We start from the raw sequence: 27,615 nt of genomic DNA on the forward strand, positions 1-27,615 counted from the left end.
TTAGTACTGTTTTGTTGCCCTCTGGTGGCACAAGATGAACTCCATAATATGAGTCTTGCGTTGATGCTCACCCCTACTCTTGTACATCTTTTATCTACCGTTTTATTCTTGTTGGCTCTTCAGGAATGCAGGAACTCCTCCTGCACTGATTGTACCCACCAGTTTACAGATTCAGTCCAGGATCAGGGTGTAGTTGGTGGCAGCATCCTTCCTTCTAGTGACGGAACGGCTGAAGACAACACGGATTTGATTGACTGAGAAAAGTCACAACAGAACCTTGGTTGGATCAAAGCCGACTTGTGTAGCTAGCATGTGTAAAAACCACAACAGTGTGTCTGTATGTGGCGTGTATACTCAGCGCATGTATCAGATCTCATGTTCATTTCAATTCCTTACAGATAAAGATAATATTTGACATAATATTCTATACCATGAAGATGTAGTAATCCTACAGAAATAGATTTTGCTTTACACAACCTGTCCAAAAACAAAGTCGTCACTTGGATATAACTGAGCAAACAAGTAAGATCATTACTGCAGTGATGAATACGTTTCAGCTGCAACAACTTCTTTAACCCTATAGCTGATGCAGTGAGGAGCTTCTCATTTCTTAAACAACCATCCTGTGGTCATGGAAAGGATGTTAATCTGTCTCAGAAAGATCAAATTGTTGGCCTGCATCAAGCAAAGAAAACAACAGGAGATTTCTGAAGCTACGAAAATCAGTGTAAGAACCGTCCAACACATCATTAAGACCTCAGCCCCACTGAGAATCTTCAGGATGTTCTGGAGACGACTTTGTCCGACTCTCATCATCAATATAAGATCTTGATAAATTACTGCAACTCCGGACAGAAATAAATGCTGCGACATTGCAGAAGCTTTTCGAAATGTGTGTGGTTCAATGAAATATTAGTGTGAGACTTTTTATTTGGACAGTCAGTGTACAACTACACACGTGGACAAAATTGTTGGTACCCCTCAGTTAAAGAAGGAAAAACCCACAATTCTCACTGACATCACTTGAAACTCACAAAAGTAACAATAAATAAAAATTTATTGAAAATTAAATAATCAAAATCAGCCATCACTTTTGAATTGTTGATTAACATAATTATTTAAAAAAACAAACTAATGAAATAGGGCTGGACAAAAATGATGGTACCCATAACTTAATATTTTGTTGCCCAACCTTTTGAGGCAATCACTGCAATTAAACGATTTCTGTATTTGTCAATGAGCGTTCTGCAGCTGTCAACAGGTATTTTGGCCCACTCCTCATGAGCAAACAGCTCCAGTTGTCTCAGGTTTGATGGGTGTCTTCTCCAAATGGCATGTTTCAGCTCCTTCCACATATGTTCAATGGGATTCAGATCTGGGCTCATAGAAGGCCACTTTAGAATAGTCCAAGGCTTTTCTCTCAGCCATTCTTGGGTGTTTTTGGCTGTGTGTTTTGGATCGTTGTCCTGTTGGAAGACCCATGACCTGCGACTGAGACCAAGCTTTCTGACACTAGGCAGCACATTTCTCTCCAGAATGCCTTGATAGTCTTCAGATTTCATCGTACCTTGTACACTTTCAAGACACCCTGTGCCAGATGCAGCAAAGCAGCCCCAAAACATTACTGAGCCTCCTCCATGTTTCACCGTAGGGACAGTGTTCTTTTCTTCGTATGCTTGGTTTTTGAGTCTATGAACATAGAGTTGATGTGCCTTACCAAAAAGCTCCAGTTTGGTCTCATCTGTCCAAAGGACATTCTCCCAGAAGCTTTGTGGCTTGTCAACATGCATTTTTGCAAATTCCAGTCTCGCTTTTTTATGAGTTTTTTTCAGCAGTGGTGTCCTCCTTGGTCGTCTCCCATGAAGTCCACTTTGGCTCAAACAACGACGAATGGTGCGATCTGACACTGATGTACCTTGGCCTTGGAGTTCACCTTTGATTTCTTTGGAGGTTGCTCTGGGCTCTTTGGATACAATTCCAACGATCCGTCTCTTCAATTTGTCATCAATTTTCCTCTTGCGGCCACGTCCAGGGAGGTTGGCTACTGTCCCGTGGGTCTTGAACTTCTGAATAATATGAGCCACTGTTGTCACAGGAACTTCAAGCTGTTTAGAGATGGTCTTATAGCCTTTACCTTTAAGATGTTTGTCTATCATTTTTTTTCGGATGTCCTGGGACAATTCTCTCCTTCGCTTTCTGTTGTCCATGTTCAGTGTGGTACACACCTTTTCACCAAACAGCAGGGTGACTACTTGTCTCCCTTTAAATAGGCAGACTGACCGATTATGAGTTTGGAAACACCTGTGATGTCAATTAAATGACACACCTGAGTTAATCATGTCACTCTGGTCAAATAGTTTTCAATCTTTTATAGAGGTACCATCATTTTTGTCCAGGCCTGTTTCATTAGTTTGTTTTTTTAAATAATTATGTTAATCAACAATTCAAAAGTAATGGCTGTTTTTGATTATTTAATTTTCAATAAATTTTTATTTATTGTTACTTTTGTGAGTTTCAAGTGATTTCAGTGAGAATTGTGGGTTTTTCCTTCTTTAACTGAGGGGTACCAACAATTTTGTCCACGTGTGTATAAGTTATGAGAGAAACACCAGAGCCTAGCCAAACAGAAAGCTTTAGAAAACCATGCATAAAGTGAAGCTAAAACTTATAAACAACAAATAAAAGCATCCTTCATGAACTGAAAGAACCCAGAAAAGCTGCATTTACTCTCAGCTCATAAAGCCAAAGGGGCTTTATGCTTTGCAAGTCAAAAATACTATGAAAAGGTACGTAAAGCAAGAAGTTTATTGGCGTTTCAGCTACGTAAAGCTCAAAACAAGAAGGATAATTATTAGAATGGTACACCCAAATTTAAAGTAACTATAGCACAACCAAAGGATAAAGCAGAGGCATTGGCAAGTCCTTAGAATGATCTAGATGTGACGCTGGTCCAGAGTCAGTCTCAGTGGAAAGCAGGAGGTTGGAATTATTTTTTAAGGAGGAGAAAACAACCAGGAGTTAACTTCAAACAGAAAAGGTTCATGGATACATTTGCATCAGTTGTAAATAATAAACCAGAACTTGGATGAAACGTGTCAGCAGCACCGTGTTGGTCCTGAGATTCAGTGTTTCAGTGGACATCTGTAGAAAAACAAGTGCAGCAGGAGGAGGTTACTAAAACCGACGAGTGCTAACTTTGTTTAACGGGCTAAACAAAGGTAGTCCCAGGGAGTTTTAGATGTAGCGTCTTCTACAGATCTTATCAGATGACAGGAATTTAAACAAAAAATGTGATCCTGGAAGTGAGATTCAAACTACGAGCACGCCTGGAGTGATGGAAAAACCCGCTTTGGAATGAAAACAGCAAAAACAAACCTGAAAACAGCATCCAGATTCAGCATCTTAGCAGTTTGTAGCAGTTTTCCCACTGATCAGGGATCTTTTTTTGGTGAATCAAAATACTGTTTGTTACTCATTTCCATGACAGCATTTTTCTTTCCTTTTTTAGAAATTGCAGCATGTAACCCGATACTTTCAGGTGTGATGACAAAACCAGGAAGATAAACTCTGCATAAATATCTGTGTTGCTCATTTAAACACTTGAAATCACACATTACAGGTAAAAAAATGGGATTATCGTCCAAAGGCTCACTTATAATTTATTGATGTTCTCGCCACACATCCACAATAATCCTGCATCCAGTTTCTGAACAGATGACACTAAATGAAAAAAAAAAAAAAATCACGTCTTCAATTCATGACAATGCGTGAGCTGTCAATTTATATCCACCTTTTCTTTAAAACACGGGGATTTTTTAGTATTTTTTTGACTGGCCTGTGTGTAGTTAATACTGAGGATTTACAATATTTGCGATTTTCCACTCCGAAATTCATTTTACTTTAGCTCCTGGGGGCTATTAATCAATAGCATAGCAGCAAATCAACTGATTATCTCACTCTGCAAGATCTTAGGGAGGAATAAACTTAAAACTGTTCAATCTATATCCATCTTTGGTGGTTAGGCTACAGTCAAAGCGCATTTTTCTGCATTTTGTTTTCTTCATAGGGATCAAATCGGCCTTAAAAAATAATGTCCAAATACTTAACTTACATTTTACTGACAAAAATCAGCAACTTGTCACCCTTAAAGATGACTTTCCAGTTACCACAGAGTGTCATGTAAACCAGCGTAGCCACCACAGACCTCGGTAGGGAGATGGAGATGGCAGAAGAAGTGCGAACACGGAGGAATACTGAGGCGAGGGTTAGTGTCGGATTCTTCTGATTCATGTCTGGCACTGAGTCGGAGGGTAGAAATCGAGCCGGAGACAGAGCGGCGGGTCTAAAGGTGGGGAGGTGGGTTCAACATGGAGTCGTCTGAGAGACTTTGGAGTGCTTGTGTTTGTCTCCGTGTGTGCGGGATGTAAGCGTGTGTAGTGTCGGAGTTTCGTGCCCTTTGCTTCGGAGAAAAGGGTTTTTCTGGGGGGGAGGATATGGCCACGGGGAGGAGACAGAGCACCAGGCCCCTTCGTTGTTCTCTGCTCTGCTAGTCCGGTGGAGCGACGCTACGCCAGGGAGCGCTGACGAGGTTTGATCCTAGGATAGAGCTGCAGAGAAAACAGGGAAATGTCTGGAGTCACTAATGTGTTTGGTGCAACGTAGTCTGTCACTGAAATCACCTCCTATTTCTCATTCAGCGTTGTTACACTTCTGCATTGTGTATTTTTATACACCTTATCTGAAGCCTGCATACCTCATTACTGGAGGCAGGCCATAAACGTGAGTCACTCACTTACTAATGTTGCCAATCTTCTCCCAACAAATGAGTTCTTCTTAATAATTGTTCATTTATAAGAATCTTTAACCAACAACTAATGACATCCAAGCAGCAGCTGAATCAGCCAATCAGCCCACATCATCATTTAAGGTGGACTGTTTACTTCACCAAAGAAGGCAGTGGAGTTATGCGACATTCAGCATACGTGTGTCCGTCTGTCTGTTAGCAACATTACTCAAAAACTGACAAATGGATTTGGAGGAAATTTTCAGGGAAGGTCAGAAATGACACAAGGACCAACTGATAGGATTTTGGCAGTGATGCAGCTTATAGTCGGGATCCACGGATTTATTAAAGATTTCTGTATCATTTTGAGACAGCGGTATGGCGTCACTGTAACCATGACAACAAGTGAACACTACATCAGCTGCCTGCTGACAATCACATGATTGTGATCCTACTACAAATTCACCGCTGTGGACTTATCAGGACTTATCCATCAGAAATGATACAAGGAACTATCGATTAAATTGTGGGGGTGTTTCTGACTCTTATCAATTCCCGCCACCCGCTACATATTTAGGTCATGCCATTTGGTATCTGTACATAACGTGCACATGCATAACACACACCTGTGCTCTGTGCAATGTCATTTTGTTTGTGGGTATATATAAAATATGAATTAATATATTCATATTAATATTAAATAGCCGCATTCTATGGTGCTGTGATTTCTGCCACAAATGTTTTGAAGATTTCAGCGTCTGAAATGGTACGACTGAGCTGCTGATTCTTTCTCAGAAGTAAAACAAGCTCAAACTTTTATCTGGAGAGTTAAACATAAATCTGGTCTAACAAAATGACACTAGGCGAGTGTTTTCGTCGTTACCCCCAGCAGGTTGCGGGGCACGTAGCCCTCATTGTCCTCCAGTCGCGCCCACCACCACTCGGTTTCACTGTCGTCCTGTCGTCGCAGGATGGTGATGGCGTCCCCCTCGCTGAACGACAGCTCATCCTGATTCTGGCCTTCATAATTCCACAGAGCATACACCGTCCCTTTGTTCATGACGCCCAGCTTCTCCTGAACGCCTGCACGAGAGAGTCCAAAACAGACATTTGAACGGATCAAATCATAAACGTCAGGGGAAAAGTGTCTAATTGCTGACACCAACTTCTTTTTCATATTATACCATATTATTTGCTGTACAGTGCGGGACCTAATGATGATTTGAAATTTTTGTGTCTCAAATGGGTATAGAAGGGTTGGAAGGAAGAATACAGGGAAGGAGGGTCACAGCCTCAAAGAATTAATTACCTATGTGAGTAAGGGAAAAGACAAACTACACGTATTGTGACGACAGAATGAAAACAAAACATCTATTCACTGCAGTGCTTTGTCAAAGTAGTGCATTGTTGACAGTTGTTGAGCTAATTAATGAAGAGCTACTTTTTTTATTAGCAAAATTGGAGTTCTTTATGGCTGTTTAATTAAATGAACAGCCATAATATTTTTGCCATGCAAGAGTTAAATAAAGAATATTATCCATAGACACACAATACTGTTCAAAAGTTTGGGGTCATTCAGACAATGTCATGTTCTCCATGAACACTCCCACTTTTATCCATGTGCTAACATAACTGCACAAGGGTTTTCTGATCATCAATGAGCCTTTCAGCACCATTAGCTAACACAATGTAGCATTAGAACACAGGAGTGATGGTTGCTGGAAATGTTCCTCTGTACCCCTATGGAGATATTCCATTAAAAATCAGCTAGAATAGTCTTTTACTACATAAAGAATGTCTAGACTGGATTTCTGATTCATTTAAAGTCATCTTCATTTAAAAAAAAAAAATGCTTCTCTTAAAAAAAAGGATCTACATGACCCCAAACTGTTGAACAGCAGTGTAAAATTATCTATTTCACATCTAAAACGCCAAAGATTTCGATTTAAGCCTTGTGATTAGTGCGTTTATCTCACCGTATAGAAACTGGGAACACTGGATGTAGCCCTCCTCCATTTCCTCGCATTTATCTGCAGCCGTCTCCACGTCACTAATGGTGCTGGCAAAGATGGCGGCCCCCGACTCAACCAACAACTTGCAGAGATGAACACTGTTGCAGGATGCGGCACAGTGAAGAGGAGTCCTGTTCAAGCAAACATCAACAAAAGCGCTCAATAAATACAACCGCAGACCATATGAATGAATATTTTTCTGTATTTCTGCCCTCCCGTGTCAGACTCACCATCCATCACTGTCTGCAGCGTTGACGTTCACACCGAAATCCAGCAGGAACTTGACTATGTGGTGATGTCCAGCGCACACGGCGTTGTGCAACGGTGTGATGCCCTCATCATTAGGAGTGCTCGGATTCTCCACCTGGAAAAAAGAAAGGCCCGTATGAAAAGATGAGTGTTTACCCCACATGTATACATCCGCTATCTATGCACTAATTAATCCTCTGTAGGGTCTCAGCTACATATACAAACTATCATGCTCCGGTTTGCATCCCCGCCTTCCTGGGATCTTTCTGCATGGAGTTTACATGTTCTCCCTGTACATGAGTGGGTTTTTAAGTCAAAGCGTGGAAGTCAAAGAAGAGTCACTTTCCTCATTTTGATGCAGGAAGTGGTATGTAAAACTGTTTTTCATCGAATACCCTTATATTCTGCTCTTTGAAGTTGCCACTAGGTTGTAGTGCCACGCCTTTCCCATTAAGCATTTGATTTGGATGGACAGTGATACAAAATAGTGCAAAGAAAATAAACCCACAAGTGAGGGGAATCATCCTCTCATCTGCAGTGCTACTAAAGCTTACTCTAGGGTTGGATTTGAATATCTGAATATCCGGCCGTAACGGCAGTATCCGGATATTTATTTTGAGATCCGAATATTCGTTGGACGTTACGAAGCGGACCGAATACTCGTCATTAACGGGGGCCGAACATCCAGAGCCCAGAAAATGCTATTCAGGTCAGCCATACCTTACTCCCAAAGTCCAAACACATGCTGAGGTTAACTGGTAACTCTAAATTGTCCGTAGGTGTGAATGTGAGTGTGATTGTTAGTCTCTATATGTAGCCCTGTGATGGACTGGTGACCTGTCCAGGTGTCTCCTGCCTTCACCCACACATGCACACTGAGAACATGGAAACTCCATGCAGGAAGATCCCAGGCCCGGGATGTGAACTGAGGATCTTCTAGCTGTGTTCTGTTTACCCTAAATGCATATATAAATAATTCCACACACAGAGACATACCTCGTAGATGATCCTCTGGACCAGGTCAAACTCTCCTTCCAACGAGGCATCCAGCAGAAGAGCCAAAGGGTTGAACTTCACTCTGAAGCCGTGACCGGTGCGCTCAGAGTTGGGCTTCTTTAGGTTTGTGCGCTTCTCCTGTATTACCAGATAGAGGAAGCATGAGTTACAGTTATATTTATTACAAATGCATGTCCTTCAAAGCATGGTATGGTAGATGTCTTTCTCACCAGTGGTTGTGAGGCCGCCGTGCCGCTCTCCTCTGGAGTGGTGACCTCCAACACCGGGCTGGGCAGCGACGCCTCAGAGCCTCCCACGTTGTTGTTGTTGTCGTCCTCTGGACCCTCTGCTTCATCGGGATCCACCATTCCCTCTGGTGGTGACGGCAATGGCTCGTTGTCATTAGCATCAGTAGTGCTAGCTGTAGCCTCAGAGCCCTGCTCCTCCTCTCCTGGTGGCGGCACTAGCAGCGTCTCAGACAGGAGGTTTCCATTGTCTGTGTCAGCCAGCGAGTCGCCTCCCAGATATCCTGGAGGATGAGCTGGTTGGTAGAACGGTGTTCCATTACCTGCGCCGTTGCCACCTCCCGATCCGCTGACTCCGTTTCCCTCTATGCCTCCTGCTAGCGTGTTAAATCTCTGGTAGAGCAGTTTCTGGATGTTGGGTCCGCTGGGGCCCTCTGGTTCTGTGATGGAGCTGCGCTTCTTGAGCGGCCTCGGAGCGTTAGCCAGCTTTTTACGGAGCACTTCAAGGTCGGCGTCGCTTTGGTAGCGCAGCGGGGAATGAACCATGGGCGTTAGCTTAGTGGGGCTGAGCGGCCGCGGGATGTTCTCCACGCTGGGAGGAGGCGCTGAAGGCTCCAGGTGATGGAAGCTGTCGTGATCATCAAATTCTCCGTCGAAACCGTCCTCACTGCTGGGATGGAGCAGCGGGAAGGCGCCTCCTGCCTGGACGAAAGGCAGGGGAGAGGGGGGAGTCGAGCTGGAGGGGAGGACAGGCTTCCCATATACTAGAGACAAACAGACAAGGTGGATTTAAAGTTGGGGGAATCGACATCATCATTAATATCATTAATAATCACCCAGTAGATTTTTTTTCAGATCATTAAGTATAATAATCAACCAGATTTTGGTAAAAAAAATTCAGCTTAGAAGTGATGAATCTTTGTATTTTCTCATCATCCGAAACCTACAAGTGTTCAATATATGTTAATATAAATCTGAAAAAAAACAAAAAACAGAAGAGTGTCATATTTCAGGTAGCAATAGGCTAATATTTGATGTGCTTTCTTGACAAGATTCACAGCAAGTCAGAATGGGAGCATCTCCTAATCGTCCTGTTGTATTCATTTACAGGCACCAAAAAATATTATTTCCTTGTCTGAAAAAAATCCACAAATTCATCAAAAAAATTCCCCAAATTCTGAAAATGTGCAAAACCTTCAGGAAGAAAATTCCAGTAATTCCTTAAAAGGTTCCCTTAAAAGTTTAATAAAAATAAATAAAAAATCCCCAAAATTTGGCAAGAAAATTCTTATAAATATTTTCAAAAACAAATAAAAATCTTCCCCCAAAAAATCCTAAAAAATATCTAAAGTGATTACAGATATATCAGTTAAACTTCTAACCTATTCTTTAAGAACATTCACAAAAAATTAACCAAAATCCAGCGAATATCGCTGGATTTTGGTTAATTTTTTTGTGAATGTTCTTAAACATATTTTAAACGTTTCTTTTTTTTTCCCACCAAAAAATGTTCAAAACTTTCCCCAAAATGTTGAAAATGTGGACATCAGAAGTTTCACTGTGAAAATATGTATTTTTTTGTCCACATTTTCAAACTTTAAAACCCACAGGACGACATGAAGATTAAAGAACAGAACTCTTACCTGCTTTGAGAGCAGGTTTGAGTGGCTGGCTCTTCGGCGCCGCCTGCTGGAGGTACATGTGATAGATGGAGCTGGAGTTCATGGTGGGTGGGCCCTTCCTGGGCGACTGAGGTCGTGATCCTCTGTCTGGGATGAAGGGTCGCACTGCCACAGCCGGCGGAGGATCCAGCCGCTCGCTCAGGCCGGGAGGGAAAAGCGGCACGTTGGGCTGGAAGGTGGGACTCGGCGGCACCGAGATACGCTGCTGGATCTGCTGGGAGGACGAACCTGTGGAGGGGGGGACGCGGGGCCAAGCAGGAGCTGGAGGGTTTGGGAGCGGGCGAGGAGGAGGAGGCGCGTCTTTGCGGCGCTCCAAGGAGCTGGCCGAGTTTGCGGAGGTGAGGTGGGATCCATACGGCGGCGGCTGTGGCTTGGATATGGCGGGGGAGGACACAGTCATTTTGGAGTCTAGCACCTGTGAAGAAGCATAAAATCCAACAAAGATTGATTTTTGGCACTAAAATGTTTCTTCTTAAACAACCACAACACATCTGGTTTTAATGCAGGAGACACTTCATTAAATGTAGGTGATATCTACACAAAACAATGGAATTTCTGTGTACACTGGAGTAGCTTGGAAGAAAAAGGACAAACCTTTTCTGCACTTGAAGCAACGGGGGAGCCTGAGGGAGGGCTCTTGCCCTGGGTATCAGTCCCTGAGTCTCTTCTCTCAGGAGGCTTTAGCGTTGTGCTGGTCTTGCCTACAGTAGGCCAACCAGTATCATTAGCTAGGGCACAGACGGGACACAGTAAGGGTGACGCAAAAGAACAAAAAGATCACATTCAATGGCTGAGGTGGTGTGAGAAGCACAAGACTATTTTTACAACTCAGGGTAGTGACAGCATGTTCACCAGAGCTAGGTCTAAATGGTAGCTTTTCCCGTATAATTGAAATGTGTCTTTTTGCGCGATTCACCATGAAAATTTAGTGACAGCAATTCAAGAACACGAGTGTATGCAGCACATTACATATCAAATTTCTGCACCATTTTGACCTTGGATTGGTTTTAATTGGAGGGTTCAGGATTTTGAGAAGTTTATCCTATTAACCAAAGGCATTCAAACACACTCCTTACTGCCTCTTTGTTGATTTCAAACTTTCACAATTTTTTTTAGCAAAAATCAAGAATCAAATAAAGACTATAAAAATCACAAATTCATATCTATTCCAGAGACTTGACTTCATGGAATATATACTTTTAACCCTGATTTTAAAAAAAAGTACACTATGATCTTGGGGAAATAAATTTCGGAGATTTTTGTGTCTGCAGTTAAATTAAGTATTCCAAATTGTTTCTTAAAATACCAGTACTCTGAAAGTCCATGTGGCCAAACACATCAGAGAGGACATTTATTATTAAAGGTCTAAAGAAGGGACATTGATCAATAGGACAAAAATCCTGAGCCTTCAATTCACAGCAATGATGGCAATGAACATATTAGTACTTTGCTACAGTACTTGTATTTAGTCATGTCGTGTTTTAACTTAGCGACTATTGGTGACTCCACTGAGAGCTATTAGAGGACTGAAATATTGCTTCAAATATTAGACTAAAGAGCCCGACCGATGTACTGTCCAATCACAGATATCTCAGTGTTTGTATATGTAGCCTGATATACACCAACATAAAACACTTTTTTCCTACAAACATAATGCAGAAGGAGATACCTGGGGTAGAAACTGTTTCCTTGCAAAGTTTCTCTAGCAGAGTTTATAAAAGTCTCAGAACTGTCTGCAGCACATGTAGCAGAGTCACAGCTGAGCATTGACCCCCACTGACCCTCGTTTCTGAAATACAGGGGGTCCTCGATTTGAGATGTAATCGACCTATGGCGTTCCATCGTTACCGTTTACGTGGAACTAGTTAGCGAACAGCGGATGAATACGTCGTCACGCGGAGCTATAAGACAGTGTCGTTTACGTTCTCCGGTTGTACGCCACCTTGGATTGTGCTACATTGGCTAACTTTTTGTCCTTCATTATGGCTCCCAAGCGGAAGTCAGATTTTTCTGATGGCAGCGCTTCAAAGAAAAGGAAAGCCATCTCTATGGAAGTGAAATTAGATATAATCAAACGTTCGGAACAGGACAAAACACAGAAGAACATCGGCCGATTGCTTAGTCTAAGTCGCACGATTGTCTTCTTTTAAAATGACTCACACATGCATGAAAGCCATTTCTATTAACTTTTCCAAAGAACTTATCGATATCGTGATGAACGTAATGTCTTTGTATACATGATCGCCGGAGTTCTGACTCACCCCGAAAATAAAAAAATGACCCCATCCATTTCCCTTTCCAATACAACGCTAGAATATACAACATTGGATGATATATCAGAGTCTTTTACTCAGATGTCTAAAAATACAGTATCGGACGGGCTCTGTTAAAACAATGTGCGCAAGATTAAAATGTTTAGACAGTAAGGATGAGATGAAAAGAAAGGATGGAAAAAGAAAGACAACAAAACAACAGAAAAAGGTCCTGTACACTTGACAGAAATGCAAGTATTATGACAAAAAGGCTGCCCTACAGCTATAATGCTGATGACTGACGTGTTAAGGAACTCAACAGATATTATCAGATAATCATTTTTCATGATTGACATCTTGACTTGTCATTGCAAGAAAGTAAGCATGCGCAATTCAAAGATCCAGAAACTGGCACACCTAAATGGAAAACACTTTTCTAATGTTATCAATTACACCCGTGCTTTTCCTGTGCAACGACATGGCAGGATGTCAGCGGTGGAGAAGGTCTATGCAATAATAATTAGGCAGTTCTAGCACGACTAACCAAAGTCTAAAAGGAAGCATTCTGACATGCCTCTTGAGATTATCAGGAGTGACAGCTGTGAATCCAGTGACATCTTAACATGCACAAGTAAAATCCTTGTGCATAAAAAATGTTTGAAAACTAACAGTGACTCTCACAGCTTAGTGCTGTGTGGATGTGGTGTGAAGGTTAGGGTTACTATAGGCACACTGGGAATGTTATGAAACTGAAACAAAGCCACAATATCATGGTCTGCTTTGAGGCACTCAACTCATCGAACCTTCTCAGAAGTGTACAAACACACACAGGATCAGCAGTGCTTTGTCAGCGAACATCGACTACAATCAAGAGCGTAAATTTTCAGTAGATGGCAGCAAAGTGTTTCAACATGGCATCCTGCTGCTTTTCAAGTCATTAGCCAATCTAAAGAGGAAACTCCAAATGGATAGACAGCATGTTCTCTCTCTGCCACATCAGAGCAGAATGACGCCATCAATCAGCGAGATTGTTGGGATCAGTCAGATTTCCATGCTCTACAGGGTGGGGAAGCAAAAATGTCCTATTGACAAATTTTAATGTCCTGCCCAAACGGTGAGGGTAATCAAAACAATAATCAAAATCAAAGTTCCTTACCTTTAACCAATCTTTTTAGCATTTGTCAGACCTTGGTGCATTGTGAAGTGAGCAAGCAACAAGCAAAACGCAACAAGGTTTGTGATCTCCTGGATGCCCAAATCCCTCAGAAGGACATTGCCAAGATTGATGGCATCAGTGAGAGGACCATTTGGCGCATCCAGCATGCCAGACAATCCAGTTTGGGCACCAAGAGATCTCCAGATGGTCCTGGGAGTCTTGGGCTCAGATGGCAATAAGATGCCCCCCTACTTCTTCAAGCCAGATCAGAAAATTGGGGCTGATGTGTACTACAAAGTTCTGAGACACACCGTTTTGCTGAAGGCCACCTACCCTGACAACAACTATGTGTGGCAGCAAGATGGTTCTCCTGCTCACACATCAATCAAGGTCCAAAAGTTCTGCGAGTAGAATATGGCGAACTTCTGGCCCAAAGCCATTTGGCCCCCGAGCTCACCTGATCTAAACCCCCTGGATTTTTTCTGATGGGGCGCCATTGAGTTGAGGACTAATGCCACCCCTCATGCCAATATGGATTTACTTAAAGCTGCATTCTCCAGGGAATGGGAGGCCTACCCCAAGGAGGATATCAGGAGGGCCTGTGCTTCTTTCAGAGGCTGTATCGAGGCCTTCATGGCTGACGGAGGACATATTGAATAAACATGCTCTGAAAGCTTTAAATTTGTGTTCTTCAGGAAATCAGTTCAAAATTTCAAAGAATAAAAAAGTTATACCCATTTATAGTTGTTTTTACCTGACAGGACATTTTTGCTTCCCCACCCTGTACAAGAAAGCTTTGTTTTGTGTGAGACTGTTTGGGGAAAATCCACACAGTCTCCTCACTTTTGTGGAAAATGAAAGCGGCAGTAGGTGAATAGAGGGTAGGGCGCTGTCAAACATCGGGCCAATTCAAGAAATAACATTGAAATCAGATTACACGACTGAATATTATCAGACATGGCGGCAGTATGGCGCAAACATTCCTGTGCACGCTGAGGATCCTGTGCTACAACCGAGAGACAAGGTTCGGAAAGGTGCCATCCCTTTGCTTATGCAGCACTGTGCACTCACGAGACGTGCCGTCGGAGCCAGTGGAGGCTCCAGGGCCCGGGTGTGATTCTGGAAGGGGCGGGGGTACCGGGTCCACAACGATGTCTAAATCAGACACTTTCCAAGGACCGGGAGGCTTTCGCACACCATCTACCCCAGGAAGAGTCGCCCCCAACCCCACACCCAGCGAAACACAAGACGTTACAAGGACAGGACAGCAAAGAGACGTGAAAAGAGGACAGACGAGGGAGGAAAATACAGTTTACACAACACAGGAAAGAGAGCGAGGTTAGAGAGGAAGGGGAAAAAAGAAATCACAGAAATCAAGCTCAGGTAGGAATTGAGAAGTTAGGTGGGAAGGAAGCAGTTCAGGTTCAGAAAAAGGATTTTGGTCACAATCTGTTCATGCAGGATGTTTTGATCATATAGCATAAAAAAGTTGACTTTAAGGCCTGAAGAGCATGCCGGATGGTTTGATATCATCAGAAACACCCTCAACCCAAGACTTTTCCAACACTGAATGTTGCTTCGTCCATAATCTTTCTGAATCCAATGATTCAGCGTTCACATAAATTGTGCCTCCGGGATTGTACTTCTCTTTCTGGCTCTCTTTTTTCACTTAATACTCAACTATTTGTGCCATTTTTTATTCGTACAACACAATAATGACTTTCCACTCCATTCAGTGACTGTTAACACATTTGATTTCCGACTTAACATCTATTTCTGAGGGACCATAACCTGTCCCTAAGACTTCTGCCTCTGAGTTGACATGTATTCAAGCTTGCCAAGTTGTGTAGCGGCACACATTTCATCACTTTAAACCTACCTGATTTGGTGCGGCCATGATTGGCTTGGTTATTAACACCAAGTGTCTGAGGCTTCAGTGGATCGGGTGGTATGTTGTAGCCTCCGTCCTGTCGACCAGGTACAGGAACTTGGATGTATGGCCCGACAGCAGCAACGCGACCCAGAGTACCAGGAGCTGGCTGAGGGGAGGGAGGCCCATTGGCTCTATTCAGCTGTAAGAGAAGAGAGTCAGAAAAGTTTCAAATGTTAGGAAAACAATCAACATGTCCACAAATACACAGTAGACAACTGCCAATTATGTTCAATCCCAACTGTGGAAGCTTGAGCAAAGTTTATGTCCTCTTGTGGGCTCTGTAAATCTCCACCATTTGAGAAGCTGGAATTATAATTTTTTACTCCATATTGAACAAATGTAGCATCTAGCCTGAAAGCAACAGGCACTTTGGTCAGAAGCATTTTAATGAAAAACATGTGTTAAGCGCTCCTAGTCTTACAGGAAGGTTCTCTTTTTGACGTGCCTCAGCTTTTTTCTTGTAGAGGCGTTCCCGCAGCTCGCTAATGCGCTTGTCCATGAGCGTCACTTCCATGTTGCGCTTGTTCAGAAGCTCCTTCTGTTGCTGTAGCTTGCTGTTTTGCTCCTGGTTCAACTTGTTTCGAATCTGAGGATGATAAACGATAACATGAACAAACGCACTGACTCTTTAGAACAGTATACACCAATCAGCCACAACATTATGACCACTGACAGGTGAAGTGAACAACATCGATCATATTGGTGCTATGTGGTGTTCTACTGGAAAACCTTGGATTTTGGCATCCGTGTTGATGAGATTTAGACACCAAAATAAACATTGTAACAGAACAAGAACTTGCCTTCATGCAAATAACAATCCTAAATGTCACTGACCTACCCCTGAAGGACAGTACACCCCACCACATCGCAAAAACATCAATCAGGAACATCTTGAGGAACATGACAATCTCCCAAGATGTTGATTTGACCTCCAAGCTTCCTAGACCCCATTCTGGACCAGCATTAACAGGATGCAATGGAACAAGTTTGATTCCAAGACACCCTACTGCACAACCCAGAGCACCCAAAAGGATCCACTGCCAATGTCCTGGTCCAGACCCCATAGGACACCCTGAGAGGTCCTCTGGTCCAGGCCCAGTGGTTCAGAGCATTTTTACAATATTATGCAAGTGGTCGGAATCAGAGTTAAAAAAAACAAACAAACATCTTATTTATCCCCGAGTGGTAAATTACGGTCATAATGTTCTGCCTCACTGGTGTATACTGCTACCACTGCAGTCAGATGTAAAGCAAACAGACTGGATCCTGCACTAGATGTTGCACTTGTTTTGACTATTCCTTACCTGAAGCTCCTGGTACAGCTTACGGAGCTCGAGGGCGGCAGCACCGGTGACCTGGCCACCCAGGGTAGTCTGGATGCCATTGAGCTTTCCTCTCCGCAGGTCCTCCAGCTGAAGGCTAAGCTGCTCCACCCTCAGCACCGCAGCCTGCAACTCAGCCTGCTTCTCCTGGAACAAGCCGCTGACCTGCTCAATCTCTGCCGCTGCATGCAAAATAAAAATACACCACAACGGCTCATTTACAATCTGACACTCAGGTGAACGCAGTTAATTTAGCAGGTGCAGCAAACATTTCTATGAGCATTATCTGACGCAGTATGCAAGGAACAATTCTAGATGTATTTCCTGTATGAAAAAAACTATTTATGGGACATGTACAGTACGTGAGCAGTGCTAAGAGTTATTAGAATTCAAATTAATCAAAAGCCAAGGTTTCTAGAGGTTTGAATATGAATATTAGGTCCAAACAGGTGACAAATTAAAGAAAAATTTTGAACACTTGACCCCTACAGTGAGGGAATCCACTGGATTATGGTTAATAAGGTCCCTTTAAAAGAGAGGGTCGTTGTAAATCAGTATTAAGTTGTTTCAAGTGATCACCTTTAGCCTGTGATATTCTGATGGAAGTGGTCTCTTCCAGGGTGACAATGGCCCATTCATAGGGCACGAGGGGTCACTGAATAATTTGATACTCAAATATGTGAAGCCATGAGAACGCCCAAATGTGTGACTGTACTGGTGATGCCCCATTAGTACCCAGTATTACATAATATTAGTACATGAGTGTCTATAAAGACTCCCCTACAGAGGTTTTAGTCAGCATTATTTACTCAAGTATAATAGACATTTTAATTGCTCACATGGTCTCAAACAACAGAAAAACGCATAGATTTCTGTTAAATAGGAGAATAGAAGCTCACTGCCTTTAATGTATGAGGACCAATCCTGCTTACTGTTGCGCATACTTGCCCCCTAAAAGCCTTTTCTGAGCCAGAATAAACCTCTAAAACTATGTACACATGGAGGTATACGTACACAGGTTGCCATTGATGACTTTGCTGTAGTCCACCTGGCCCCTCATCGCACGAATCTTCTTGAGTTTCGCCTCTTGGCTCTCCACACGTTCCTTCAGCCTCTGCAGCTTCTCGCTTTCTGAAACGGTTTGCTGCTGACGCCGCTCCTGCTGCTTCAGGTAACGCAAGCGTTGCTCCTTCAGAGGGTGACAAAAGATTGTTAATTAACATGGAAAAACACAAAGTTGTCTCGAACCCGAAAACACAGTTTGGAAGTCACCTTATTGTTTCCAATGTACACGTGCGAGAAAATAAAACCAGCACGGCTCCACCCCAAAGCTTACAGGATATCTCTGTGGCAGACATACCCTAAAACTCGGCTAAATCGCTCTACTGTGTGGATTAAATGAAACGCTGTGCTGTGTCAAGATGGTCTGAAGGCTGGAGAAAGGGTCAGATGACTTCATCTCTACCCAACTGAGAACTGCTCCAGTTAGGCTCCCAAAATAGGAAATGACAGGCCCAGGTTTCCAAATGACTGCAGGGCTTCGAGTGGGCCTACTTTTCAGACACCGCAACAAAGGCGATACATGGTCTTTCTATGTGCGGGTCTACAGTGGGTTTCATCTTGCATGACTGATCAGAGAACCACAAGCACGGCGGTCAGACTGAGTTAGTGCAGCCGACCCAAAAGGAGTGACAAGGTAGACGGTTTGTGTGGAAGTCTGCTCCAATTTCTCCCATTACGCAGAGAAATCGTGATGTTACAGAGATGTTGCACGAATGGATCAAAATCAAGAGGATTCGTCTCTGATAACTGACAAGGAGGAGGTCTGTATAAAATCACCAAAACATGGAGCTACAGTTGATCAGAGGAAGGTAGCATCCTTTCAAGCTGTGACATGCTTGTGTACATACTGTATCTGTGCATGTGTTCCTATAATGACTGAAGCATAATTTCTGACACACTGGACAATCCCTGCACTATGACTCATACTGCACTCCCATCTCTTTTGTTACATAACTGTTTGCCCGTGATCCAGGTCATGACAGACTCTCTGGATTGGAATAGTACAACAGCGGCTCGTTTTCTGTCTACAAAAGCAGTTTAAAGCTGTCTGGAACTTAATTTAACCATTTCTGTGAGATCAGACTAAAAAAGACACAAAATCAGGTCAACTCTTACTCACAAGATAATGTATAAAAATCCTAAACGATCACAACTTGTGATTGGTTGAAGTGCAAAGTGTTTGAGTTAACCCTTTGCGCTTCAGGGCGTAGTAGGTGTACCGCCGGCGGTACACCTACTAATTTGCATAGGAATTTCAAGAATGTCCGACGGCTGCAAACGCAATTATACAAACACTATACGCCGATGGAAAGCTTAGATTCTCATGAATCCGCCGGTATAAACCACTTTCAGATGCGATTACCACAGCGGGTGAGAAAAACACATTTGTCCGACAAAAACGAATATTCATCCATCCGTTCTCTATACACGGCTTCAACGCACACAGCGCGACTCACATTTCCGGGTTCATTATTACACACAGAAAAAAATATTCCACAAAAAACGGCCATAATCCAACCTTTTACATCCAGACGACACAAGCCAGTAAACTATTTTGTCCAAAACATGTCCTGAAGTCGGTATAAAATCCACGAATCGGTCGTTTTCAAGGAAATGCACCTCGCGATGCGTGTCCAATATTCCCTGTATTTTTCGTCATTTTTTTAATTAAAAAATAGAATATTAGCGATTTTTTGTACTGAAAACGGCTGGAATTGACTGAAGCTTAAAGGGTTAAGTTACTGCAAGACTTGCCCAACAAAAGGACTCAACATTTAGGTTTAACACTCAGAGCTCCAGGGCATTTTATACTTACTGTGGGCTCATGTTTCACTGAAATATAGTTTCTGTCTTCGATAGAAACATGGTCAGAGGGAATGAGAACTCAAAATTGTGTTTGTGCATTTTAACAAAGTTCTAATATCATAAATCATAAAAAAGCAACAACTTATTATGAAAAAAAATGGGAAAAAAAATGGAATCTGTATGTCTGACACTGCCCACAGGTGTTACCAATACTAGAAAAGAAATGGCGGCTCTAGATACTAATAGATATGTTACCGCTTACATTTTTACATTGGTTTTCATACTTTTCTCTTTTTCTCTGTTCCGTGTCAACATAAAGTTCCTGATTCTTTGTGTCTTCACTGTTGGTCACAGCCGAGTCGTTAATGGTTTCCAGGAACCCAGAATTTTTACAGAATATTTTATTTTTGGGGAATTTTTGATTCATACATGTAGATGATTCATGCATGGATTTTTTTGCCTATCATGAAAACCGGTAACGCCTGAATTTCGCCGGGCATTCACTCATAGAGGGAGAGTGTGAACTGTCGTTTGAGACAATTAAAAAAAAAGAAGGCATTTTTTTATACTTAAGTTGAAGGAATTTTCTTATTTTGCACAGACAATGTTTGCATTTACGAATGCATCCAATGGGGCATCACAATAAAATTAGGCATGATGTATTAATTCCACGACAGGAGATATGTGCTGCCATCTAAAATTAGTTAAATAGTCCACATATACCGGTACCGGTAGATATCAGAATTGGAAATTAAGAGTTGGACAATATCGGCATATGGGTTATTGGCAAAAAAGCCAATACCGGACATCCCTAGTTGCTAACAGACAAACCAAAGTCGATCGTCATATAACTCCGCCTTGTTCCTTGGCAGAGTAATAAAATGATTAAGGTGAAATATCGTGATATTAGGCGTAGCTTTGGTTGCTTCCTTCCTGAATAGCAAGTCGCTATGAGTAGTTCAAAGACCAGTGTACAGTTGAAAATCTGACTATTCTGTCAAGTCTTTATAGGTTCTAGCTCAGACAAATGGTGTCATTTTGGTGATTGTTTTTAAAGAGATTTTGCCTTTCAAACCTGCCGACGAGCTTCGGGGGTTCAATGTTCAATCATTTCAGCGTAATTGTAAACAGACTTCGCAGTATGAACTGGAAAAGAAGGAAAATGTTTGCTTGCTGAGAACCTCTGTCACACAGAACATGTAAATTCAAAGATGTTTGCCAGATCTAAACAATTCAGGCATCCACTAATGCCAAATTAACGCTGTGTTTTAATCATATTCAAGAGAAAGGCTTGCAGTAAGATAAAAAACGAAGACACTACCTTTGCAACAAGCATCTGCTGCTGAGCCTCGATTTGTTGTTGTTGCCGTGTGGCCATCTCCTGCAGCTCTGACAGCGTGAGCTCCACACGCTGATTCCCCACCTACGCACACAAACACAGGGGTTGGTCAACACACGAAAACCTGAGCAGAGCGATCTTGATGCTCACACCCACTGAAATGTTGCAGGAACCACTGGTGCAGACGGATGATATAACAACAATTTCAAAACAGCAGCAAGGATGTGCATAATCAGTGCTACTTCCAGTTTGTGTACAAAAGGCTCAAAAATGGGCCTTGTGATGTAGACCAGGCCATGACCTGACATTTATTCTTTTCCCTATGGGAGCTGCTAGGATTATCATGACACACTTTCAGAGATCCACAGCTCTTTCCAGTCAAAACATCAACATTTAGTCGCTTGGAGCAAAAGCTATGAGACGAATCGTTTAACTTTTATGAGCAACAACTAAAACATCTGCAGTACTGTTGAAAAGTTTGGGGTCATCCAGACAATTTCATGTCTTCCATGTAAATTCACAGTTTCATTCATGTGCTAACATAACTGCACAAAGGTTTTCTAATCATCAATGAGCCTTTCAGCACCATTAGCTAACACAATGTAGCATTAGAACACAGAAGTGATGGTTGCTGGAAATGTTCCTCTGTACCCCTATGGAGATATTTCATTAAACATTTCCAGCTAGAATAGTCATTTACCACATTAACAACATCTAGACTGGATTTATCATTCATTTAATGTTATCTTCATTTTAAAAAAAATGCTTTTACTTCAAGAATGAGGACATTTCTAAGCGACCTCAAACTTTTAAAACACCTAAAATAAGGTAAGATAATCCTTTATTACTCCTCACGTCAGGGGAATTTTCCAGTGTTACAGCAGCAAACATCTTTCAGAGCAGCACTGAACCACACATACAGCAATGAAAATAATTATAATAACAACAATATGTACAATATATACAAAAATGAAGACGGAAAAATGAACAAATACAGTATTACTGCACTATAAGTGACATCTTCATTGAAAAAAACCTGCTTTTCTTTCAAAAATAAGGAGATTCCTACGTGTCCCCAACCTTTTGAACAGCAGTGTAAATGGGTGTGTGGAGTTTGGTGACAGTCGGTTTCATTCGTGTTTCTGCCAATGCTCTGCCAAATGCCTGACACCACTTCAAAGACAAGTACACAAGTCAACACATGCAGAAAAACACAACTGCCACACAAAGTTACATAAGGTGAAAACGTTATGTAAGAAAAAAGCGCAAAAACAAAGTACAAAGAAACGAGTTACGCAAAAAGCCATTTGGCAAAATGATTTTAAAAGATGTCTGATTTCTGCAGCCAAAGGGCCAAACAGCAGGAAACTTCACAGAGTCAGGGTGTCCTTCCTACCAAAAATCATCATTAGGATGGGACAGCAACTATAAAGGAGACTCAGTTAGCGAGCAGGAGTTTGGTGCCTCTGAGGGCACCGTGTTATTTGGTGTTTGTACACGTGGCATAAGCTTCACATCACATCACACTGAACTGTTAAGCCATCACACAAAATTAAGTGTACACACTTACTACAGGGCAATTTTGTTTATCTAGAAAATACTGACCTTTTTTTCATCCGTAATATACACAATTTTACCCTTAAATGATGACTTTATTTAAGGGAAATAATATTTTTTCTTTTATTAATACGATACTATTACGTAAAGCATTTGTTTACATTTCTAACATGTTCTTAAAGCACTGCAGATTGTGTGTACAAACCACAGCGTTTAGGAGCTTCTCTGATCTGCTTCATGGCTTAATGTGAGGTTGAGCTCCCATCTGAATTTATTATTCTAGTTCAAAACATTCGAAAGGGATGAAACGGCGCAATGTGGAAGCAAAGAGAGATCTCCCCAGGCGATCACATTATCTGTAACCGGATGCATAAATAGTGAAACAATGGTGTTTACAGCCTGTGATAATATTGTGTGGGGCTGCAGCGTTCAGGTCTACGGATTCATCGGTTTGTAAATAAGCTCTTATCAAACTAAACATTCATTAGAGCAAATATTCCTTCATGTATTTATGATTGTTGACAGTGGGAGAAACAGACCACTGTTTTTTCACAACTTTAAACTCACCCAATCTAAATGAGACTGCTCACGTTTACTGAATGTTGACTTGGAGTTTGGTTCCAAACTAATTAACACCAAGTAAATAGTGTATAACATACAAAAAACAGTAGACGAACTTGTTTGCATTATATTCCTCAATAGTTTTACTGCTGGTATAATGACTTCTGCATCAAATAAACAGGTCAAAATGAAACGATGTCATCTTTTTTATGTTTATTTATAATGTATTAGCTAACGGGTCGAGGGCACCTCACTGATTTTGTTAATCCAGAGATATCATACAGGTTTTTTCCTCCAATGACAAACTGATTGGTTGAAGAGTCGGTACAATTTCAGTTGACCAGTTGATATTTTTCTTGATTTGGCGAAAGGACAATAATTAATGTTATTTAATTGTTTATTTTGTCTGAAAAAAAAACTGAATTTACGATCCCAGAAGAAAAAACACAGCTGCAGCACAACAGAGCGGTTTGATCATGAGAACATTTGGCTCTTTTCGATTAAAAAAATGACTTAAAACAATGAACAGATCACCAAATAGATGCTAATTACTGCTCTGTAAATAAATGAATGAATTATTCAGCCAAGTGTTACAGCAGTAACAGTAAGCTCTGCATCACCTGAAGGTAGAAGATTCACACAGGGAGGCAAAGCTGAGACAACGGCAGCCTCCACGCAACAACATTTTATCTACTTCCAGAGAGCCGAAGTACAAACATCAGTGGAACTCGCTGCAATATAAATGAAAAAGGTTTCACCTCCACAAACGGCTTTTCATGAAGTTCTCTTCCTCCGCCAGAATTCCATTTGCTGTTTGAGCTCTTGCAGAATAAAGGCTAACGCTCAGTTTTTCCCCAAACCGTCACTCCACAGACTTCTGAATACAATGACTGGCAGCTTCCCTTTCAATAAAACGGCACACCGAGTGAACGCGTCCTCCAAACTACAACCAAAGCGCTCCCAGACTTCGCCTTCAGAGGGAGGAGACGATGCAGGAAATGTCACGGCGGTTTTTATCCCCCAACAACAGGCTGAGGAAAAACCAGTTGGGATTCAATCTCTAGATTAACAACAGACTTCCTGTCTAAGTGTCTGCTTTATAGTCTGCTTGGGATAATCCTCCATGTATGTAAAGTACTGGAGATAAAGTCCAAGTGGAATAAACATGCAGCGCTGAAACACCAAATGCACGAGTCTAACTTAATTCGAAGAGGCAGACATTTTTGTGACTCATCTCATATGAATAAAACATGCTTCTTTTCGTGAATAATTTCTACTTTTGTGATTCTGTCGAAGGCAGGCAGTGGTAGCTACGGCTCATACGTGCTCTCATGTCTCTGCACTGTGTGGCATTTAGATATGAGGATGTCTAGAAAGACTCAGAAGGAGGAGGTGACTCAGCCGAGGTTGCGATGGGGAGGTCGGGGGAAGCCACTGGCGCACACAAGGCCACGCTGGAATGCACTCAAGCAACTCCACATCAGCGACGATTCACCCGAGGCGGAAACAGACACACACACCCCTTCAGATTGTGGTGGAAAGGAGGATGGAGAGACGCCCGACTGAGCGGAAGAAGGAGGTAGAGCTGCCACAGCATCACCGCTTAGGAATGTAGCCTCACCAGAGCTCATAAACCCGTCTGCCAACTGCACAGATTTACACTTGTCTAATTGATTACGGTTATTAAGGTAATAAAAGAAGGATTATCAGGATCAGGTTTCAGAAGAGGCTAATTCATAGGTATTACTTACACAAGATTACACTGAGGTGGAAGGATTTGGAAAGAACTACTTGTTCAAACAGAAAATCTCAGATAGTGAAGTGAATTTTACACTATTATCTGGACAAAATAAGCACTTTTATCAATTTTCTGACTTTTTTATAGATCAAAAGATATTGATTTTGTTTAAAAGACAAATCAGTGTGAGCAGGGGTGTCAAACATGCGGCCCGTGGGCCAAAAGCGGCCTCCAGAGGGTCCAATCCGGCCCGCTGGACGACTTTGTAAAGTGTAAAAATTACAGAGAAGACATTAACAGCAAATTGTAAATTTGTAAAACTACAAATTGAAAATAATTTCTAGACCATGACAAGCTGTTTTGATCATAAAGTAAAATACTAGATTGTTCATTGTTCTTTTGTCATTTTGTAATATTTTGTTTATCTTGCTTTTGTCATTTCTCTCATGTTTTTCTCATTTTGTTTCGTTTTTGTCCCGCATGTGTTTTTTTCCTTATTTTTATCATTTTCTGTTTGACTTCATCCATTGTTTTCGTTTCTTTTTTCTCGTTTTGTGTCTTTTTTTCTCGTTTTGTGTCTTTTTTTTCTCGTTTTGTGTCTTTTTTTCTCGTTTTGTGTCTTTTTTTTCTCGTTTTGTGTCTTTTTTTCTCGTTTTGTGTCTTTTTTGTCTTGCTTCTGTCGTTCGTCCATGTTTTTTGTCGGTTTGTGTCTCATTTTTGTAATATTTTGTATTGTTTTCTATCTTGCTTTTGTCTGATTTTTTTCATTTCTCATGTTTTTCTCATTTTGTTTCGTTTTTGTCCGGCCTGTGTTTGTTTTTTTTCTTATTTTTATCATTTTCTGTTTGACTTCATCTGTTGTTTTTGTTTCTTTTTTCTCATTTTGTGTCTTTTTTTGTCTTGCTTCTGTTGTTTGTACATTTTTTGGTCGCTTTGTGTCTCATTTTTGTAATATTTTGTATTGTTTTCGTCTGTCTTTTATCATTTTCATTATATCATAAAATACTGTATCGTTCAGTTCCAGATACCTGTGACTGAATGTTTTGTTCCTCTGTAGACACTCTGATCTGGAAGCTGTAATGAGTAAATGATAAACTGAGGCATAATGCTGTTGAAATTTCACTTATTTGTCTTAAGAAATTTCAGGATGTTCGTGATGTTTTGTAAAAACATAATTCATTAAATGTGAACATTTTCAGAATGTACTTTATTGGACAAAAACAAAGCAAAAATTTGGAGCTGTGGTTATTTAAAGGTTATTAGGCTGTGATTTTACCAGCCACTTGAGGTCAAATTGGGCTGAACGTGGTCTCTGAACTAAGATGAGTTTGACACCCCTACCTTAGAGTTTTGCCTGCATGAGAAAATGTGAAGCTGAAACTAATGATTATTTTGGTAACTGACTATTATATAAATCATTTCCTCATTTAATTAATGTCTCAGAAAAATATTATACACATTCAAGACTATCAAAAATGGTAAAGAAAAGCAGAATGTCATGTATTTTAATGAGCCGGAGTGACAGAATATGTGCCGTTTCTGGCTGGGGGAAGAAACAAAAATCCCCAGAATGATTAATTCAACAGAAAAATAAATACGCCGCCATTTTCTTCTTGCTACACTAATCATTCCATCTCTTGGCAAATGAGACGCTTCATATACTGCCAACAAGCTGTCATGAGAGCTAAAACTGCAGTATGTATGTCTATATAATGAAAACGCTCTGTTCTTTGAGAAGCAGCGTCTCTCTCTCTCTCTCAGAGGATGATCAGCTCTGCTTGGCGGACAGAAAGCCTCTGGGGTTTGGGCAGCAGCCCGTGGAAAAGCCAAAGCAATGATCCTCTTAGGAACCATTATATCATCCAGCAGGCCGACTGATATAATCCTCTAAATCAGATATTAGCAACAAAGTCGGACACAAATGAGCCTCGGCACCTTGACGGTTAGGAGGGTAACATTTTCCACTTTCAGTGAATGAATGTACCAAAGAAATAGAGAGAGTGTCTTTATAGGTTAGTGCATGATAGCAGTCAGGCAGAAAGAGAGACTCTGGAAGTATTTGGCTACTTCCACACTGCTCATTTTCCAGGCTTAAGTGATGAATAGTGCATTAAAGTGCCAAGTTTCAGCTTTTGGTTTACATTAATGTAGAAAAAAACTGTGCTAGAGATTCAACCCTTTCACACATAGTGGCCAAAGTCTGGGTTTATCTCTTGTTTGTTGTGGATTCTCTCTCTGATTAGTGTGGTTTTCAACAAGTCGAATGCAGCTCGAGCAGATTGGGTTCAGGTGACTGAACCAGCCAGTCGAGAGGAGATTCAACCTCTTCACCCTGAAAATCTGTTTGGCTGCTTTGGCCGTATGTTCAGGATCAGAGCCCTGCTGAATACCGACCAATGAGCAGAGCGTTTCTGTACGCCGCTGCATTCATCCTTTTCCTGCTGTCAGCGGTGAAATCATCGATAAATGCGAGTGTTACACATTCTTTAGCAGCCTTACGTGCCCGAGGATTAACAGAACCAGCATCACGTCTGACAGACGAAAAAAGCGCTGCATTTTCAGCTTTTTATCATTTCGACTGAGGCAGATTTTTGGTTCATCGTACGACTTTGCTCTGCAGTGTTTCTGTTTTTGAGGTTTTTCAAGAAATCTTCAAAAGCTGTGATCATGAAGTCTTCATGATTACTGACAATAAAACTCTCCAACATTGTGGACAGTATCCCTCAATTACTGTGTACACTACTGTTCAAAGGTTTGGGGACACGTAGAAATGTCCTTATTTTTGGAAGTGAAGCAGTTTTTTTTCCAATGAAGATAAAATTAAATGAATCAGAAATCCAGTCTAGACATTGTTAATGTGGTAAATGACTGTTCTAGCTGGAAATCTTTAATGGAATATCTCCATAGGGGTACAGAGGAACA

The 27,615-nt window shown here is 41.5% G+C and overlaps 1 protein-coding gene across 5 annotated transcripts in view; it reads right to left on the minus strand.

The window, feature by feature from the left end:
* Positions 1–2,787: 2,787 nt before the first annotated feature.
* The window catches only part of ppp1r13bb (protein phosphatase 1, regulatory subunit 13Bb), a 39,716-nt gene continuing 14,888 nt past the window's right edge, over positions 2,788–27,615 (minus strand). The window contains exons 6-19 of one of the 5 annotated variants that reach the window (XM_022205680.2): positions 20,820–20,921; positions 17,645–17,819; positions 16,613–16,812; positions 15,754–15,894; positions 15,255–15,447; positions 14,447–14,575; positions 10,562–10,695; positions 9,929–10,382; positions 8,271–9,049; positions 8,041–8,178; positions 7,026–7,159; positions 6,760–6,926; positions 5,667–5,866; positions 2,788–4,607 (exon numbers count right to left, since the gene is read on the minus strand). In XM_022205680.2, coding sequence (XP_022061372.1) covers positions 4,566–4,607; positions 5,667–5,866; positions 6,760–6,926; positions 7,026–7,159; positions 8,041–8,178; positions 8,271–9,049; positions 9,929–10,382; positions 10,562–10,695; positions 14,447–14,575; positions 15,255–15,447; positions 15,754–15,894; positions 16,613–16,812; positions 17,645–17,819; positions 20,820–20,921 — 2,988 coding nt within the window. In that variant the 3' untranslated portion in view covers positions 2,788–4,565. Of the gene's footprint in view, positions 4,608–5,666; positions 5,867–6,759; positions 6,927–7,025; positions 7,160–8,040; positions 8,179–8,270; positions 9,050–9,928; positions 10,383–10,561; positions 10,696–14,446; positions 14,576–15,254; positions 15,448–15,729; positions 15,895–16,612; positions 16,813–17,644; positions 17,820–17,902; positions 18,037–20,819; positions 20,922–27,615 lie in introns of those variants that run through there. The other 4 variants (XM_051960727.1, XM_022205679.2, XM_051960729.1 and 1 more) reach the window with 4 other exon arrangements.

Source organism: Acanthochromis polyacanthus, chromosome 16, assembly GCF_021347895.1.
Source record: "Acanthochromis polyacanthus isolate Apoly-LR-REF ecotype Palm Island chromosome 16, KAUST_Apoly_ChrSc, whole genome shotgun sequence".
NCBI classification, from domain to species: Eukaryota; Metazoa; Chordata; class Actinopteri; family Pomacentridae; genus Acanthochromis; species Acanthochromis polyacanthus.